We start from the raw sequence: 18,382 nt of genomic DNA, 5'->3' as shown, positions 1-18,382 counted from the left end.
TGCTGGTAAGCGGGGAGCTAAAAAAGCTCATGTTTCTGCTTCCAAATCTTACAGAAGACCATATAGGTTAATGTTAATCAGACACTTTTCAGTAATCTAGTTTTAGTCAGTTTATAAGGTCTACATAACAATTTTATTTTCTTGGCTAGCAAGAACCAGCTTTATCCTGCCCAGTTATTAACCTTCTCGCCCTGATATTTCCCATCTCCCATCCATCCCTAAGAGCTCTGCCCTCTCCTAAGAGCTCTTTGGATCATTACATTTGAATCATGTTTAGCCTGAAAGCATTGGGAAGAAATGAAACCAAGTCGTCGATCTCCATTTGCAGTGTAACTAAAGTAATCCTTAAAAATTCTTGCTTAAGTAATAAATACTTGTTTTTCTTCTAGACATGGGTCACCTGCAGGCCGATTACAGAGATAACAACAGGCTGCATCCAAGCAAAGATTCTTCACTGGACTCCACTGCCTTGGTTGTGGTTCCCATAGTAATCATCCTCTCTGTTATAATAGTATTCCTGTACATCAATCAGAAGAAACAGTGGATGCCACTGCTTTGCTGGTATCGAACACCAACTAAGGTATTGTCCTGAAAAAGTCTGTCTCCTGAGTGACCAACCTGGGAAGGCTTACATGCTTACATTTCCTTAAATTGCTTGATGTCTTTTATGTTAGCCCGTGAAAATTTTGTGGTCCTCATGGCCTCAAATGCATAGCAAGCTGGAGCCATCCATTAAGGAGTACTTGCCTGGGGCTGCGGCCCGCACTGGATGAATTACCCAGCACCCACTGGTTAATGAATCCTGACCTCCCGCACACCCCAGGGCCTGGATTTACAATTCCAAAAAAAATACTTCTGCATTGATTCCTAAGTCATTATTTGTATTAGAAATTAAAACTTGAATTTCTTAGTGATCTGTCAGCTTAGAATTGGGAAAGAAATCCTAGAGAGAGGGTGCCAGCACTCGGGCAAGAGCCACAAGACCAAGTGTCCTGAGCATGTACAGAACTCCAAAGGAAAAGGAGATGTACCCAGGGTAAGCACCCGGGGGAAAGGTGGCAGAAGACTCTGAAAAGGCTAAGATAACACTAGAACAGGCAGAGAGAGAAAATATTTCTATTTCACATTGAGAAAAAAAGAATATATATTTGTTGTCAAATAAGCCTATTTTAAAAGCCAAGGAAGTTTATTTTCATTAAAGGGAGGAAGTCATGACTCCCAACCATAAGTCTACGTTTCACATTTAGGTTTTTTCTTTAAAAATAAATCCTGTACCCTTAAGAATTGAAAACAGCTTGATTAAGTATTCTAATCCAGTTTACCATCTAGATAATTCTTCCATTTAAAATTCCCGTCAGATGCTTATCCGGCCTCTGATTTTCTTTCAAGAAATACACTTTGGGCACCACCTTTGCTGGGCACCTGCGGGTCAGGACGTGGGGGCTGGGCAAGACCCAGTCCCCAGGACACAAAGCTGGGAAAAGAGACCACCAGCTCATAACGTGCACGGACTGGCTGGCTACAGACCTGGGGCGGGCCCTCTGGTGACTCCCACTCCTCCTTCAGCCCTTACCGCACGTTAAGGATTTGAAAATAGTCTGTGACTTCACCAGTCTCTTTTCTCAGTTCCTTCATCCACTCCCTTTGACCTAATTTATTGACAGTTCACTTGCAGACACAGTTTGTGAGGCAGGACCCCTTACAAAACGACCGCTCGCGCCGGAACAGGGTGTAGACTGCACGTCCAGTCTGCCCGCCGGTATCCTGCGAAGCTGTCACCTCATTTGAGTTGGGAGTGCATTTGTTAACTTAGGATACATAAAAGAGCTAATTCTTTGTGGTTTTCCCTCCTCTCATTAAATAGCCTTCTTCCTTAAATAATCAGCTGGTGTCTGTGGACTGCAAGAAAGGAAGCAGAGTCCCGGTGGACAGTTCGCAGAGGATGCTAAGAATCGCTGAACCGGACGCGAGATTCAGTGGCTTCTACAGCATGCAAAAACAGAGCCACCTACAGGCGGACAATTTCTACCAGACAGTGTGAAGACAGGCGACGTGGCTGAGGGTTTGAGAGACAGAAAACGACTAAATCTGCTTTTAAGAGTAAACTAGAATTCGTGCACTTGCTTCGTGGATCGTTTCGGATTGTGACTTGATGTACAGCGCCAAGAACTCCCCGGGATGGGCTCTGGCTACAGCAGTGTGCAGAACAAAGCATTCCCACTTTCCTCAAGATAACTGACCAAGCGTTTTCTTAGAACCAAAGTTTTCAAAGTTGCTAAGATATATTTGCTTGTAATATAGCTGTAGAGATATTTGGGGGCGGGGACAGTGAGTTCAGTGGGGGAGATGGGTTGGGAGGGTGGTGTTAGGAAGGCAGATTGGTCAGCTGAGTTCGGGGGTGGGGGGAGAAATCCAGTTAAAATAAAAGCAATTGAGTGGCCCAGAGAAGCTTTTTTTGCCTGTTGCTCTGAAGACTGCACTGGTTGCTTCAAAGCTCGGGCCGAGTGAGCGGGAAACAAAGGCCTTGTGATCCAACTGCCATGGTCACCTTAGGACTGCAGACGAGCACACCAGCACCTGTCGCTAGCCATCCCCGGGCTAAAGCCATGAGTTTCTTTTCTATACAGTCACGCTGCGGTGGGCAGTGAGGAAGCAGGAGAAATGCACTGCTGCGTTTCTCTGATGCGGGTTGTTACGGAGATAGTTAAACTTTTTGCTGCTTTTGTTTTCTTGCAAGCAATCAGCCAGTTCCTAGCAGAGTCAGCGAGTGAACAAGACCTAGGTCATTTCTTGATGTGAGCACTGGAGCTTTTCTTACCACGGTGTGGCAGGAAGGAGGGAGAGGGCAAAGGACACCAGGTATTTCCAGGGGCTGTACTTCATAGTCTGTCGTGGCTTTGTTCTCTTGTTGGGTGTTCATAGTTTTTGTTGAAGCTCTAGCTTAAGAAGAAACTTTTTTTAAAAAGGACTGTTTGGGGATTTTTGTTTTCCTTATTATATACTGATTCTACAAAATAGAAACTACTTCATTTTAATTGTATATTATTCAAGCACCTTTGTTGAAGCTCAAAAAAAAAAAAATGCCTCCTTAAACTTTAGCAATTATAGGAATATTTATGTAACTATCTTATGCTTCAAAAAAACAAAAGTATTTGTGTGCGTGTGTATATAATATATATATGCATATATATTTATACACATACAATTTATGTTTTCCTGTTGAATGTATTTTTATGAGATTTTAACCAGAACAAAGACAAACAGGCATTCCATATCAATGCTTTTGATCACCTACAAATTTTTACCAACACAAAATCTCATTCTACCTGCAGTTTAATTGGGAAGAAAGATGTGTGTGGTGAGTGTGTGTGAGTGTGAGTGTGTGTACGCACACGCCTTTTGCAGTCAGCATCACACGTGCTATGGAGAAGGTATTCCTTTACTAAAATCTTCCTCATTCGGATATGCTTTCTGTTGGTTTTCAGTTTGCTCACGGCCAGAAACACTGATGGCAGTTTATCTGCGTCACTAATCAGCTCCTGGATTTTTTTTTTTTTCTTCAAACAACTGTTTGAAACAACTACTGGAATATTGTCCATAATAAGCTGGAAGTTTGTTGTAGTTTGCCTCAAATAGAACTGACTGTATACTATAGTGTTAACTTTTCAAACAGCTCTTAGCACTTTTATACTAATTACCCATTTGTGCATTGATTTTTCTTTTTAAAATGCTTGTTGTGAAAGACACAGATACCCAGTATGCTTAATGTGAAAAGAAAATGTGTTCTGTTTTGTAAAGGAACTTTCAAGTATTGTTGTAAATACTTGGACAGAGGTTGCTGAACTTTAAAAAAAAATTAATTTATTATTATAATGACCTAATTTATTAATCTGAAGATTAACCATTTTTTTTGTCTTAGAATATCAAAAGGAAAAGAAAAAGGTGTTCTAGCTGTTTGCATCAAAGGAAAAAAAGATTTATTATCAAGGGGCAATATTTTTATCTATTTCCAAAATAAATTTGTTAATGATACGATGTTACCAAAATAGATTTACATCAGCCTAATTAGTATAAAATTTTGTCGACAATTAATCCATTCCTGGCATAAAAAAATCTCTATCAAAAAATTGTAAATGCTTGCTTTTTGTTTTTTCAATCATGGCCATATTATGAAAATACTAACAGGATATAGGATGAGGTGTAAATTTTTTTATTATTATTTTAAAGATATGATTTATCCTGAGTGCTGTATCTATTACTCTTTTACTTTGGTTCCTGTTGTGCTCTTGTAAAAGAAAAACAAATATAATTTCCTGAAGAATAAAATAGATATATGGCACTTGGAGTGCACTGGGGGTCCTACGGTTTATTTTGTTTTCCTCAAACCACGAGCCATGAGGGAATTATTTGCAGCTGGGTTCTTGGCAACAAATCAACACTTTGAATCTCAATCACAGAAAGGACCAGCAGTCCTTGTGTGTTAAGGTTATCGGTCTGACAATGACCCTGCAGCTCTGGGGCTGCTCTTAGAGGGCAGGCCTTGCCCTGCAAATCCTTGTAAAAAATCCTGTCTCGGGATAGATGGCACTTCAGTGCTGCTCTTAGACTCAAAACCTACCTGTCCTCAATGACAAACCAGAAACCTGCTCAGCCTCTCCTTACTGGTATCAAAATCCATTCATCATGCAGACGAGAAGGGCCAAGGCGGGAAACGCTGGCGCTTCACCACTGAAGAAGCAAATTTATCAAGCAAAATCAGAGAAGTCTCATTATCAGGTGACTGGGATTTGAAAGGAAAAAAATACTTTCTTATAAACTCCAGAAGCAACAACTTAAAAATGAACTATAAACAGAACACTGTTGAATTTCTTGTATTTAAAAAAAAAAAAACTATCCTCAAGGACTTCTCTTATATGCCTTCTAAAGTAGTATTTTTCTTAGTATAGGCAATATTTTCACAAATTCGCATTTAGTTGAAGTTATTAATTGTATTATGTAAGTATGCATCTTCACCTCGAGGGCAGGGAGTAAGTCCCATAGTCTCTGTCAAACCACTGACAAGACAAGACAAGCGCAAGCCCCTCACAGCCCCAGGAAACCACAGAGAGGCCACGAGAGCCTCCAGCTCCAACCTGAGCTGCTGCTTTGGCAGCCCTGGTGTCCCAGTTACACAGTGGAAGGAGGAATAGGGATGGGCCTTGTGTGCTCCCAGATTCTGAGCTGGAACCTGAAAGCCCCTTGCCAGGTCCTCTGTAACTCTTCCCACACTCCTGCTGTCTGAGGGAGGGAGCTGTCATAGCTGTGGGGAATGTCTCAGACCCAGGAAAAGAGCAGGCCTTCTGTCATCCCACAGCAACCCGGGGCAACCTGGAAAAGTCTGTCTCTCCCCTCCTTAACCATCATGAAGCTAATCGGGTCCACCAGCTCACACGCCGTAGTGATGGACAACATGTAGAATGGTAAAGGGGAGAATCTAGCACTGCAAGGAAGAAAAATCTTAAGAAATACAACAAAAACACACACAAAAAAATCTCTCCGACATACATTACCCTTTTTTCCAACATTTATTAAATGGCAATGACTTGACTGGCAGAGAAGTGTCTCAGGACCAGAGCCAGGCGGATGAGTAGCTGCTTCCCAGGGTAGCACGTGGGGAGGACACTCGGGCACGAAGCACACAGAGCAGGAGTCGGGGAGGGGGGCTGCGCAGACATGAAAGCACCTCAAGGAACACAGACTCCCTGTAAAGGACACTTCTTTGCAGACATGGGAAGCAAACATAAAAACATACAGAGTTCAACAATACAAAGTTCTGAAAGTGAATGGCAACTTCATGGTTAACATGAGAACAGTGGAGAAACCGGTAGCAACCTCCGGCATCAGCCCTGTCAGCCCCCCCCCCCCCCGGGCCCTCTGCGGCCACCGAGCGCACGTTCCGCTTTGGCTTCTTCCAACAACAGCCCACAGGTCAGCGTCCGTCTCCCTGGACAATACTGGTAGGTAATATTTATCCTGACAGTCCCCTTATAAAGATCAGTGTCGGTTCTTGCCACCATCGAAGAACAGCTACAACATAAATCACTCAGTGCTTTAATCTAGTTCTTTAGTGCAGCTCAGATCTAGAAAGTCAAACACTCAACTGGGCGTACTGTCAGTTCAAGAAAAATACAACTGCACATGCACAAAAAGACTCCCCCTTCCTCTACAAATTGGAGGAGAGAAGAGCTCTGTTAGTATTTAACACAAAAACACCTCTAGAATTGAGAACAGTGCCGTACTGCTCATGGGTCATAATATAAAGAATTAGTGAAAGCATGATCTAGTAATACTGAATCACAAACCCAAGTTCGAGTGTGCTGAGTTTCCAATGGCAGGAAGGGAATGGTGGCCAGCTTTCAGAACAACGCTACACGAGACCTCGCTTGTAGTCCACGAAAGAAAGCCGCTCCTGACGCAAAGCTGCCCTATGTAGGGCAGAGAACTAGAGGAAGAAGAAAAACTTTTAAATAAAAATGTAGATTTCATATATATTTACACAAGATGTATATACACTATATGTATACAAAAATATACTATTAATCATGAGAACAAAGAATCTACAGTAGCAACTTTTTAAAAAAGGTTTGAAAAGGCTACAGCCAACAGTGAAAAGTTCTCTCAAGACACATTTATTAAAATTGCCCAGAAATGAGATACCAAAAGGCCATGTCACTTAGGGTACCACTTAAGAGATTAAGAACCCATAACGTTAGCCCTATACCATCAGGCTTAGAACACGGCCAAGCAGCTCCCCAGGAAGTGAAAGAAGGGTTGCAAGTCTGCACACACACAGAGCAGCAAGCCTGTCTACACTGCCATCCTTCCATACAATCGAAGCCTCAGCAGGGTCATTCAGCTGGTATGAGAAAAACCGTAAGGAGCCCCAACAGCATCCATCCCACCTTTCTCTGGCCAAATGAGGCCCCTTTTCTACCTTCTTCCATTTCACACCTTCACATTAAAATGAACATTGAGCAGCTAAGCCATAGTCTTTGCTGTTACAACAACTAGGGCAAGTCCCACCAAGAAAGCGAAAGGAGGGTGTTCCCTTGAGGAGGACCCCCCCTGCCAGGCGAACCTTCTAGTAGGGTGGGGACCTGCACTCTGAGGTAGAGGAACCGCGGACTGACTGCGGACTTCCAGGATTGGTGGAAGAGAGCGTTTTCGGTCAGCCCCCGTCTCCATACCCCCTGTCCACACCTTCCCATGCGAACGAACACCTGAGCATCACACACAGGCCTACTCCGTGCTCAGACCGCGGAGTCGCCACCTGGGTCTGAACCCTAGCTGCTTTTCCACCCAGACCTCAGGCTGAGACAGCCACAGCACACGCACACAAGCGGCTCTGAGAAGCAGCCCCAGAACAGACCGGCCTGGCTCACGGGCTAGAGCGTGGGGGGGGGGGGCACAGAATCAGTTAAGTGCTGCTTCCCTAAGGCCCGTGGTATAGGTTCAGTTACAGGCCTGGGTCTTCAAAGGAAAAAATTCAACATCATTTGCCCCCAGAACACTCTTCTCTGGGTCATAAAATTCTTCCATGCGGTCAAATGATAAAACAGCCAGAGAATGCTTCAGAAGCTCATTCTCTCTCTGGTCCTCATGGTAGTGCCCTAGGAACCCGCTATAATTAAAAATTAAGACATGTTCTTTATGTTCATCTCATTCCTGTCTCACACGTGTAAGAACAAACCTCAGAACAATCCAGCTTTCACACCAATGCTAGCACAACATAAAAACAAACCAAGGTGTCAGGTATTAAAAAAGAAAATTCAGAATGTAATAGGAAGAAAAAGCCCTCCATCAGAAGAACACAGCTTATGTATAAATTCAATTTATTATCTGCAAACCCCTACCCCCACCCCTAACCTACTAATGACTGGCTCTGGTCCAAGTCTCTTACATGTGAGACTTAACGCATCACTCAGTTTGCGCTCCCAGTACCTTCTGAGGTTCCCTCTTTACAAGGCTGTGGTTGAAGAAACTTCTCATCTGAGTTACCTAACATTTCAGAAATCCCCAGCTTCCTATGGTTCAGCCAGCAACTCGGACGCAGAAGAGAGAGAACCAAAGGAAAATGTTACCAGAAGAGGACTGCTCTCAATATTGATTGGATCACACCTTATGGGGTGCATTTTAGGATGCTTGAAAATCCATCACCTGAATAACTGCTACCTTACAGAAAATAATTTCATTGAAAAGTATTAGTTTTGCCTATAATAAGTTCATCGGTTCCCTCTTCATCATCCAAATTTTGTTCTTTCCTCAGCAAAGTAAGTGTCTTTATTAACTTCTTAAATGACCTTCCTTCACCTCATCCCTGCTCCCAACCTGTGATATTGATCTTGCTAAGATTTATGGCTCATTTTTCACTGTTCAAGTTGATGAAAATCCACTCTTTTTCTCCCTCCCTTCCCTGTCCCTTACAGCAATCCCTTTCATAGTCCCTCTGGGACTCTTCACTGATTTGACTGTCCCCTCTTTCATACATCCTCACAATCTGTCCTTCCCTTTCCATCGTCCCCAAGATGGCAGAGACCACCTTACTCAACACCACCCAGTGTCAGTCAACACCTCAGACTCACAGAAGTGTGGGAATGTCTCCATAATATTTCCTCCACTGCCTGCCTCCATGCTTACGGCTGATTGTCAACTTATTTCCACCAGCTCGAGACCCCAAATAAAAGTTGAATTTTATATACTATAACTCATAGGTAGCATAAGAAAGCCATGCATCTACCCTCACTCTGCACAAATGACATTGATAAAACTGTGTCTGGAAGTTACTCTTTCATCTATTAGCAAGACGATCCGTTCATCGACTCATCAAAACTTCCCAACCATTGCACACATGTCATAAGACTCACCTTTCAGTATATAATCGGTTAACAAGCTCGGAACCTTTTCGCTGTCCTCTTTCATGGCACGAAGAACTACAAAATAAAGGAGAGAAATGTAAGGCAACAACTTCAAATTCAGATGGAAAATCTCAATTACATTGTAGCCTTAATTAATTATATGGTATAATACATCCGTGCAAACTATTATTTTCTAGATACGGAAATAAAACCACAAATGCTCAAGAATGTAGTTAAGTCCTTATTCAGGTGACAATGGTCCTATTACCCGAGACTCCTCTCCCCAATTTAAAACTTCCAAACAGTGGAACGAGGAAAGAGGAATGGGGTTATTTACACAGAGCCTCAGGTCTGTCATCACAAATACTGGGAAGTGAGGCCCCGTCGTGAGCACTTCCGTGGGCCCTAGGGAGCAGGAGAGCCTCAGTCTGCAGATCGCACAAGCTGGAGAGTCCAAGATAAGTGACCAGTAGCTACATTCTCCAAGGATGTCTGTCAGCCTTCTCGGCAACTGTGAGAGACCAAAACAAAGACTGACCTCACAGAGCAGCACCCAGCCAGGCTGCTTCTAGACTATGGAGGAACCTTGGTGAATTAGCCTTATCCTAAAGGAACTCTTTGACAATTTTATCTCTAAGCAAAGACAAATAGAAAAATCGGCTTTTAGAATGGTTAAAACTTTCAGCAACTGAGGTACACATAAACACGTGAAGAAATGCTACACTCGCACGGTACTCTCCTCAGAGCATCCCGGGGAAAATGCCGCACTCTTTCCCCACAAAATAGGACAAAACAACGTGGTGTAACTGGCCAAGTCCTCAACCTGGGCTTACACCCTGGCCTTTCCCACTTCCCAGCTGTGGGACTTGGAACACGTTCCTTAGCCACCCAGTGCACCAAGTTCCTCATTTGTAAAATGAGAACCATCCCCAGACCAGTCTCAAAGGCTTGTAATTACCAAGTTACTAATTCAGATGTGACGGACTTAGAATAGTGTCCCGCATGGAATATATGCTGTGTAAGCATTAGCCGTACCGACGAACACAACTAATCCTGACCCTTCTTACTATGGCTGTGTTCCTCCAACAGCTTTTCCGAGGAAGGCTACATAACCAGAAATGCCACCCCATCTCCCCAGGGCTTCTTCCGTGGCTAACATCTACAAGGTGGTGGAAGCAGAGGTTCCAGTTCTCCCCCAAGTTTTCCCGAGATAACCACTTCTTATTTTCAAAGTGAAAGTCATATTAACTTGGACATTCGTTCCTGCCCCCATACATGTTCACTCACCCAGAGATTCCAAATGGTGTCCGTCTACAAATACATCACCTGAGAATCAGCCTGAGGACACTTTGGTGTGGGAATTATGATGACTTTGGTTTGGCCAAGTATGTCTGTCCTTGATCTGAGAAGCCGAGGTCTTTCAATAATTCTGGCTTCCAAGGCAATATTTATGTCCCCTTCTGAGAAGGCTACTCTGTTCAGTATTTCTGCTTCCCATCATGCTTTAGATTTATTTTCAGTTCTACATAAAATCACATGCCATAAGCTAGCATTATTAAAAAGTACAGTGGACTGGGAATAAGAGACCCAGCCCTATAATTAACCATTCCCCTTGTGATCTTAGCTACTACGTCTCGTGAGTTCCTCTGGAAAATCAGAGGGCCGGCCACCCAGTTAATCTCTTCATTCTCTATTTTAGACTGGCTAGCGTCATCTAATTTATTATTAAAGGCTTTGCAAGTATCGTTCACCAAAGGCAGGAATAATAACTTCACGTAGCAGGCAGACAGCTCCCGTGAGCTCACCCCATTCATGTCTCCATATTCCTAAATTCCAAAATAGGTCTCATCACCAATATCCATTCCTGTGATTCCCTCTCACTTGGCTCCCTCTTTAAATCAGCAGTTATTACAAATATTTACAGTTGCAAAGATTCTAACAGGTCAGCAAATCCAGTCCCTTCAAGGAAAACAAAGCTGAGTAACTGACTTAACCCAAATCACACATATGTTCATTTATTTACTATGAGGGAAACAGAAAATATTTTTATCCTTGTTTTTCATTGTGACTATGAGAAAGTAAGTAACATCCAAGGATATCACTGTAAATAACAGGGACCGAACTAGAATTCATGGCTCATTTATGGTTATCATAAGAAAGATTCAATGGGGAATATATATTTAAGTCTAACAAATTATTTTAAAATACAAGCCTCTTGAAGGTGGAGTATCTTTTCTGCTTTGTTCACTAAAACATCTCAATGTCCAGAACACAGCCTGGCACAGAATTGGCCTTTTTAATATTTGCTGAATGACTCTACTTAAAATTTTACTATCAATTCAAATTCTACCTGTGACTATTACCTTGGATTTGGGGTTCTACATTCCTAAGAAAGAAGAGTGTTACAGACCACATTCTAAATCTTTCCTACTGAGTTACTGACAGTCATATTTATACAAGATCCATGACAGACCTTATTTATTGATAAATTATATGTTCTTAGGGGTGCCTGGGTGGCTCAGTGGGTTAAGTCTCTGCCTTCGGCTCGCATCATGATCTCGGGGTCCTGGAATCAAGCCCCAGATCGGGCTCTCTGCTCAGCAGGGAGCCTGCTTTCCCCTGTTCTCTGCCCGCCTCTCTGCCTACTTGTGATCTCTGTCAAATAAATAAATAAAATCTTAAAAAAAAATTATATGTACTTAAACATCCAAGAGATGATGGAGAACCAAGTTACATTTTTTTCCTCCAAAAGTTCAGCTTGTAAATATTTCAAAAGGTAAGACGAAGCACAAAAAATACAAATCAACTCTGGACTTAGTGTCATGTTTGATGTTATAAGCCATCCATGGTTTCATTCTCAGTAAATAATGACATCATCCATCATTTACTAACCTAAATTGACAAAACAAAACAGTAACAGCAACAATCAACCAACCGAAAGCAGCAGAATCAGCAAAAGTAAATATGGTAAGAGTTTAATTTTGTCTTTGCTCACTTTTTGTTAATATCTGAAGATCTTCAACAGATGGTGGTCCATTTTTTTTCTCATAAGGAATGACTGTTGTCAAGTACTGCCAAGTCAAAAAAAAAAAAAAAAGTCACTTAAATCTGCATGACCTTATCTGCAAAAATTTGATACAGTTACTAAAGGTCTATTTTACAACATGAAACATGAAGTATCTTACTATCTCAGCTGGAGCTCTTTTTTTTTTTTTTTTTTTTGGCCCACCTCTGTCTGCTTTAATCAAGCCCAATGTTAACATAAATACCCATTTTTTTTTCACCTTTCAGTTATTGAAAATTTCACAAAATTCGGTCTGAGGGTGATCTGTTCAATTTGTTCATTATTAAAGTCTTATCTAACATTCTCCTTGTATATTTTCAACATACTTTAAAAATAGTAATTTAAAACTAAAAATGTAGTTTTAACAGTTCTGCATAAACCAAATCATCCCCAATGCCCAAAAAATTCTGTTTCAGACCATTTTTTTCTGGTTGAACAAAATGGTCATGTGCTACCATAGACACACATACCAATTTTAGAGGTGTTATTATTATTATTATTATTATTATTTTAAATTATTTAGGATATTTAAAGGCATTAAAGGAAAAGAGAAAAGTGAAAGGAGAGGACGGCCTAGTGAATAATAAAAATTCACGTCTGATACCGAGACAAATGGCCTCGTTCGCTACTGCAAAGGCTCACAAGTATCAGAGTTATGGCCTATAAATATGTCCCATGAAAAGAGAATCTAAAAATTATTGTCCAGATGTTCCTGTTCTGACCACTCCACCAAAAACTATATAGTTCGGTGTGGTTTGCATGTGCTCATCTGGAGATCTACTGTTGTCTTACTCAGAATCTTTTGAGACCCACCCATTACTCAGTCCTTGCTCTAAATCTCCGCTCTATTCCTAACCCTCCGTGAGTGCTTTCATCCGAGGGTGACCTCGTAATCAAAAGACAAGGTAAAACAGTTTTTGAGGAAAAGTAGGAAAAGTGAATTATTCCATGTTTAAGAAAAAATTCCCAGCATCTTTTGGTGTAGACTTCTCCAAGGTGATACCCAATGGTAGCACTGAATGTTTCTCTGTGAAGAATACACCGCAAGCTGGAAACAAGCCCTCGCGGGTTTCACGAATAGAGTGTGTGTCAGGCAAGCTGGCCTCTGAGACCATCAGGAAGCCGCGCGCCCACCAGTGCACTACCCGGCTACGCTCTCGGGCTTCCTGTCCCACTGGCGTGTGTGGGTCAGTCTGGAAGCTACTATGCCATCCTGTGCATTTGAGAGAGGTAGAGGTGCCAGAATAAAAAAATAATAAGTAAATTTTAGACCATCCCTTAATAGAGCTGGAAATGTCAGTGTGAAGGATTATTTAATATTATTGCCCTTCTTGGGCAATACAGAAACTATCTTTTAGTAAAAACCCTACACTCAAATGTTTTCTTTCAATAAACTTTCAAAAGCTACATTCCGCACATTTTCTCACACTTAAGAGCTACATTGAAAAGTTTTCTTTTTGAAGTGAAAATTTCAAATTGTGAAAAGTAATTTTAAGCACACTCACTAATATGGTTGGTTTTCCTGTGTTCACAATCCTCCTTAAATCATTATACAAAAAAGTTAATATAAAGCAAACTGCTACACATTTGACTGTATACTTCTATCCACGTATAGATTTGTGTAAATCAGGTCGCATGCCTCACTAGGCAGACCGTGAGTTGGCTCACTACATGATACACCTTATAAACACTGGAATTTCATTTAAAAGGAGAGAAGATATATATATACTCTGACATGTTTGACCTAGGACTCTTATCAAAAAGACACCAACATTACCTTTCCTCCCCCCGCAAAATGACATCTTGTTTCTCAAACTTTTGGAATTAGCGTGGCATATTCTAGTTTAGTTCTACATTCTAGACATGCAACTCATGATGTCAATGCCATTTGTTTAAAGGTAGTGGAAAATGGAGCTCTGAAACCTGTTAAAGGTAACTGTATGCTTTATCAAGACTGTAAAAATGGTGAACTTTCACTTCTCTCTTTTTAAGCAACAGTCTTAGTACATTAGTAAAACGGCCAGCTCTCAGGACCTTCGCTTACACAAGAAACAATAAAGCAGAGAATGAGGAAAATAAGGCTAAGCCAGCACCTGTTTCTCTCCACCTGAATTTCCAAAGGTGTGGCGGAGGCCATTCTGAATGACAGTGGAGATCCCTTCCACGCTGAAGCGCTAAAGGCAGCAACGCGCGGCCAGAAGACAAGGACAGGGAAAGAAGTTCAAAGACTGTTAGTAAGACCGCACCACGGTGACTTACGTGCCCAAGAGACAAGCAGTTAGAAAACGCCACTACTCATTCAGATAAAGCAGACCAAAATCATGCTGTTTTCAAACAGTTTTTGCTTGCATTTCCTTGCAAGTCAAACAATGGCTTTCATGCCACTAGATTCCTGAAGACTGTCCTCATCGGACGGATAATTAAATTTGCTCCAACGTAAATAGCCTAAGTTGTACACATCTTTGTCTTCGGCAAAATTTACTGCCTAAGTTTTAAGCTACCTTTTGATATTGTTTACCTACATTTTATCAAAAGTCTGAAAACTTAATACTAACAGTATGACGTATTTTCAGCCTAAGTTGGCATATTTCAACCACAAGTTGGGAGAAATATGAACGTAGCGTTTGGCAAACGAGGATGCCCTTACTTGGAGAGCCGAGGACGGCTTCCCACCCGCTCTTCGGGCCTCCTGCCACCACCTTGGTGCAGAAAGCGCGAACTGCAAGAGCACATATGCTTCCTGGAGAGCAGAGTGGACCCCATGTGCCAGCAGGCCCCTCTCACTTCCGCAGAGGCTTTCCCACTCTGTTTCTAGGAAACGATTCTCGCTCCTTTCCCCCACCAACCTCTAAGACTTCCTGGAACTCACCGTACTATAAAGGGAATATTTTTTCCCTCAACTACTTATCTTGATTTGTGACCAGTCTGCAATGTCCTCAGACGCAGGGAAAAGAGCCCAGTGGCACCTCTCTGGCTGTTGAGTCAGAGGCCTGAGATGGACTCTTACGGTGTGACTAATTAAGGAGGAAGGCATCCTGGAAAGGGAGTTTAGTCCCGATTCACCCAACGGGCCCCTCTCTGGATTTTTGCAGAGGAAAGTTGAATCAGTGAACACATTTGAGGAGTCAATATAACAAATATTTACCAGGCCCCCAGGAGCAGAAGAGGAAAGAACGTATGGTTTAGCCAAGTGGTTCTCAAAGTGTGGCCCAGGAACACCCCCAGGACGTCCCTGAAACACTCTTAGGGTCCATGAGCTCAAAATTATTTTCTCAGATATAATAAGGCATGATTTGCTTTTTTCACTTTCATTCTTTCATGACTTGTAGTGAAATATTCCAAAACGAAAGCCTGAATGCAGAAGCAGATTTAAGGCTCTAGCTCTCTTGAACTAAGCCAGGTATTAACAAGATTAACAAAAATGCACAGGAATGCCATTGTTTCTCACTGATTTTTTTAAAATAGAGTTATTTTTCATAAAAACATGCTATTTGTATAAACATTAACGAATTTCTTATTGGCATTTTTAAATGATTGGTAATCTTTTAAAAATTTCACCTAATAAAATAATTATCCATCAATATGACTTATGTAATAAACAAAAGCTCTTTGGGGTCTTCAGTGAATTTTAAGAGTAAAAATAAGTCCTAACAACAAAATGTTAAGAAACACCACAAAGTTCAGTCACGAAGGAGCTAAATGCCTCTTTATCAGTCAAGTATTCAATGCTATTATCGAAAATCTGAGTACCAAATGTTACCATCTTTGGAGAACAAAGACATCCCTGCCTCTCCTCCTAAATGTCTCCTCCCCACAGACACCTTCACAGACTGCAGGCCATTCTGTTCTGGCAAGAATGAAATGTCTGGTCCCGTCCCTTTGATTGAACGCGCTTCACTTTGCTGACGGCATAACTATATTCCTTTTGACGACGTAGGCTAGTTTTAAAAGAAAACCTACACATAACTCTTTCGTAGATTTTTGTACTTTGTAGCCTTTTCATATGCTATCATATAATTTGCTCACATTTTTAAGCAGATTATCAAGAGATGAACTATTTTGGCTCCAGAAGCTACAGTCATTTTTTAAATTCTATCAAATGTATTTTCTCTCAAAAGCAACAAAGAAGGGCACCTGGGGGGCTCAGTGGGTTAAGCCGCTGCCTTCGGCTCAGGTCATGATCTCAGGGTCCTGGGAGCAAGTCCCGCATCAGGCTCTCTGCTCAGTGGGGAGCCTGCTTCCCTCTCTGTCTCTCTCTCTGCCTGCCTCTCTGTCTACTTGTGATCTCTCTCTGTCAAATAAATAAATAAAATCTTTAAAAAAAAAAAAAAAAAGCAACAAAGAAAAAAATACCTCATTCCCTGCATACCCTGACTCCATTATCCCGAGGCATGTTAAAGCCAGACATAGACTCGGGAACCGTCAAACAAGGTGAAGGCCTTTTAGCCTCCACGCATCAGGAGACTGGGGTATACTTTACATTTGAACAGCACGTTCTAGAAACACTGGCTGTACCTCCCCAGTTGGAAACCTAATGTCTGTCACTGCAAAAGTATAAATAAAAAATAGATGCACATTTGGAAGCTCCAAGGTTCCAGCTGAAACTGAGGTTTCCTTATTAAACGTGCAGCTGTGGGCTCCGCTGAGCGCCGCCACTGCCGGCAGCCTGGTGACCTCCGAGCGACCAGGCTGGGGGGAAGCAAGGGGAGACGCAGCCACCTGAAGCCACAGCAACCTGGAAAAGCAGAAAACTAACAGCTGATCCCACAAAGGAGTAAAGGAACTCTCCCTAGTGAGGGCAGCTGAGGCCAGAGTGGGCGCCCGACACTCCCCGCGGCAGCCTGAGCAGAAAGCAATGCGGCCGCGGGTAACGCAGGACTGCCTCCGGTCCTGCCGGGGAAAGGACCGCACGGTGACATCTAAAGGGTCACAGGAAATACAACAAAACCAGCTGAGAGAGATGTCGGAGAACATTCCTCCACTGGGGCTCTGGCTGCCATCAATCCCACCCCCCAGGCGGGAATCACAACCCTGTCCTCCCTCCCCGCTCTTACGCAGGGCCAACCTGAAATTCTCCAGCCTCCACCAACTTCCTTTCCCCGGGCTTTCTTCAAACAGCTCTTCCCAGGGCTTCCCAGGCCTCTGACGCTGAGGCCCTGGGACACTTCTCAGATCCCTCTGAGGCCCCTGGTAAGTTCTCCCCCGGTGCCCCCTCCCCTGGACGCCTACCCAGGTCCCCCCAAAGCCCTGAGCTTCCCCCTGCCCCTCTGGCTGCCCCTTCCGAGAGGTGCCCCTTTCTGGGCTAAGCTCTCATATACCAGTGTCCTCCGGGTTCTGTCCCCCGTTTTTCTCAGGCACACTCTCTGGACAGTCCCACGCCGCCGTCTTTCCCGTCTGCTGTCACGAATGTACAGCTCCCTTTGCCAAGAGAAGGAACGGGCTGAGAACCGAGCCGGGCACTGGGGGTGGGTCCCAGACACGTCAGCCAGCTTTACTGCAACGACCGACCCTCCTGAGTGTCACTTGGGTGTTCAGTGGCCTCTGGGCCATCTGCACCTGAATCCTGCTGAGACTGCCCACATCCAGACCTGAACTCATCTTCCTTTCTGCCACCAGAAATAACGGGGTTTGTTTGTTTGTTTTAAGTCCTATTCCTCTTCAGCATTCTGGACCTCTCTCATTCCTGGATCCATTCGTTCGAAAACCAGGAGCCAGATGCTACAGGCATCAGTGACTCGGAGCGAGCGCCCCGTCCCCTGGTGACCCAACATGCTGGCAGAAGAGCCCCAAGAGCCACGGGGGTAGAACCAGTAACCCCACGAGGGCACTAAGAGTGCAGCCCAGAGCTACAACTCCATCTTTCATTCCAGATGTCAAAGCAAAGCTCTCGGAGGAGGTGACGTCTAAGCGGCAGCGTGAAGTCAACACCCTCCCTGATGAGCTACAAAGGACAGTGGTCGGGAGAGCCTCTCAGAGAACAAGACCCAAAGCGGCCGAACGGGCCAGCCCCGGCGTTCATTCCACGGCCAGTGCGCGGGGGCCCTGCTGGTCTCCCCGAGCAGGACGGGAACAGCAGCTCCTGAGTAGCTGGATCTCCCCTCATTCCCATCAGCAGCTTTCACTGGGGCTCCGTCCGCGTGGGCAGAGGTGCTAACGGCAGGCTGGACCTTGGCATCACAGGGGCTACTCCAGAGCAGAGCGGACCGGCAGGTATCCCGCCAGAGATGCTGGGCCTGAGGCTTGAAGCAGTTGCTGTTAACAAGACCTGTGTATATCCGTGTGGGGAGGGGACACATGGATGGGTTCCACCTATGTTTGCCCAAGTCAGGAATCAGTGACCCACCCGTCATCCTCTCTTCCCTGCTGCCCAACCAATATGTTCCACTCCTTCCTTTTTTATTTTTATTTTTTTTAAAGATTTTAT

General features: G+C 43.4%; 2 protein-coding genes across 3 annotated transcripts in view; one reads left to right on the top strand and one right to left on the bottom strand.

The window, feature by feature from the left end:
* LOC111158419 (cysteine rich transmembrane BMP regulator 1) overlaps window positions 1-4,451 on the top strand; it is a 230,387-nt gene extending 225,936 nt beyond the window's left edge. Inside the window, exons 16-17 of the mRNA XM_022520421.1 lie at window positions 390-580; window positions 1,865-4,451. Coding sequence (XP_022376129.1) covers window positions 390-580; window positions 1,865-2,041 — 368 coding nt within the window. The 3' untranslated portion in view covers window positions 2,042-4,451. The remainder of the gene's footprint in view (window positions 1-389; window positions 581-1,864) is intronic.
* A 1,447-nt stretch (window positions 4,452-5,898) lies between these two features.
* The window catches only part of LOC111158425 (fasciculation and elongation protein zeta 2), a 42,869-nt gene continuing 30,385 nt past the window's right edge, over window positions 5,899-18,382 (bottom strand). The window contains exons 6-9 of one of the 2 annotated variants that reach the window (XM_022520430.1): window positions 14,052-14,132; window positions 11,890-11,965; window positions 8,904-8,969; window positions 5,899-6,481 (exon numbers count right to left, since the gene is read on the bottom strand). In XM_022520430.1, coding sequence (XP_022376138.1) covers window positions 6,465-6,481; window positions 8,904-8,969; window positions 11,890-11,965; window positions 14,052-14,132 — 240 coding nt within the window. In that variant the 3' untranslated portion in view covers window positions 5,899-6,464. The remainder of the gene's footprint in view (window positions 6,482-8,903; window positions 8,970-11,889; window positions 11,966-14,051; window positions 14,133-18,382) is intronic. The other variant, XM_022520431.1, reaches the window with a different exon arrangement.

This window comes from Enhydra lutris, unplaced genomic scaffold (assembly GCF_002288905.1).
Source record: "Enhydra lutris kenyoni isolate GAN:26980312 unplaced genomic scaffold, ASM228890v2 scaffoldscaffold59, whole genome shotgun sequence".
Taxonomy (NCBI): Eukaryota; Metazoa; Chordata; class Mammalia; order Carnivora; family Mustelidae; genus Enhydra; species Enhydra lutris.
The sequence above is the reverse complement of the archived record's forward strand: the minus strand, read 5'-3'. Positions and strand labels throughout refer to the sequence as shown.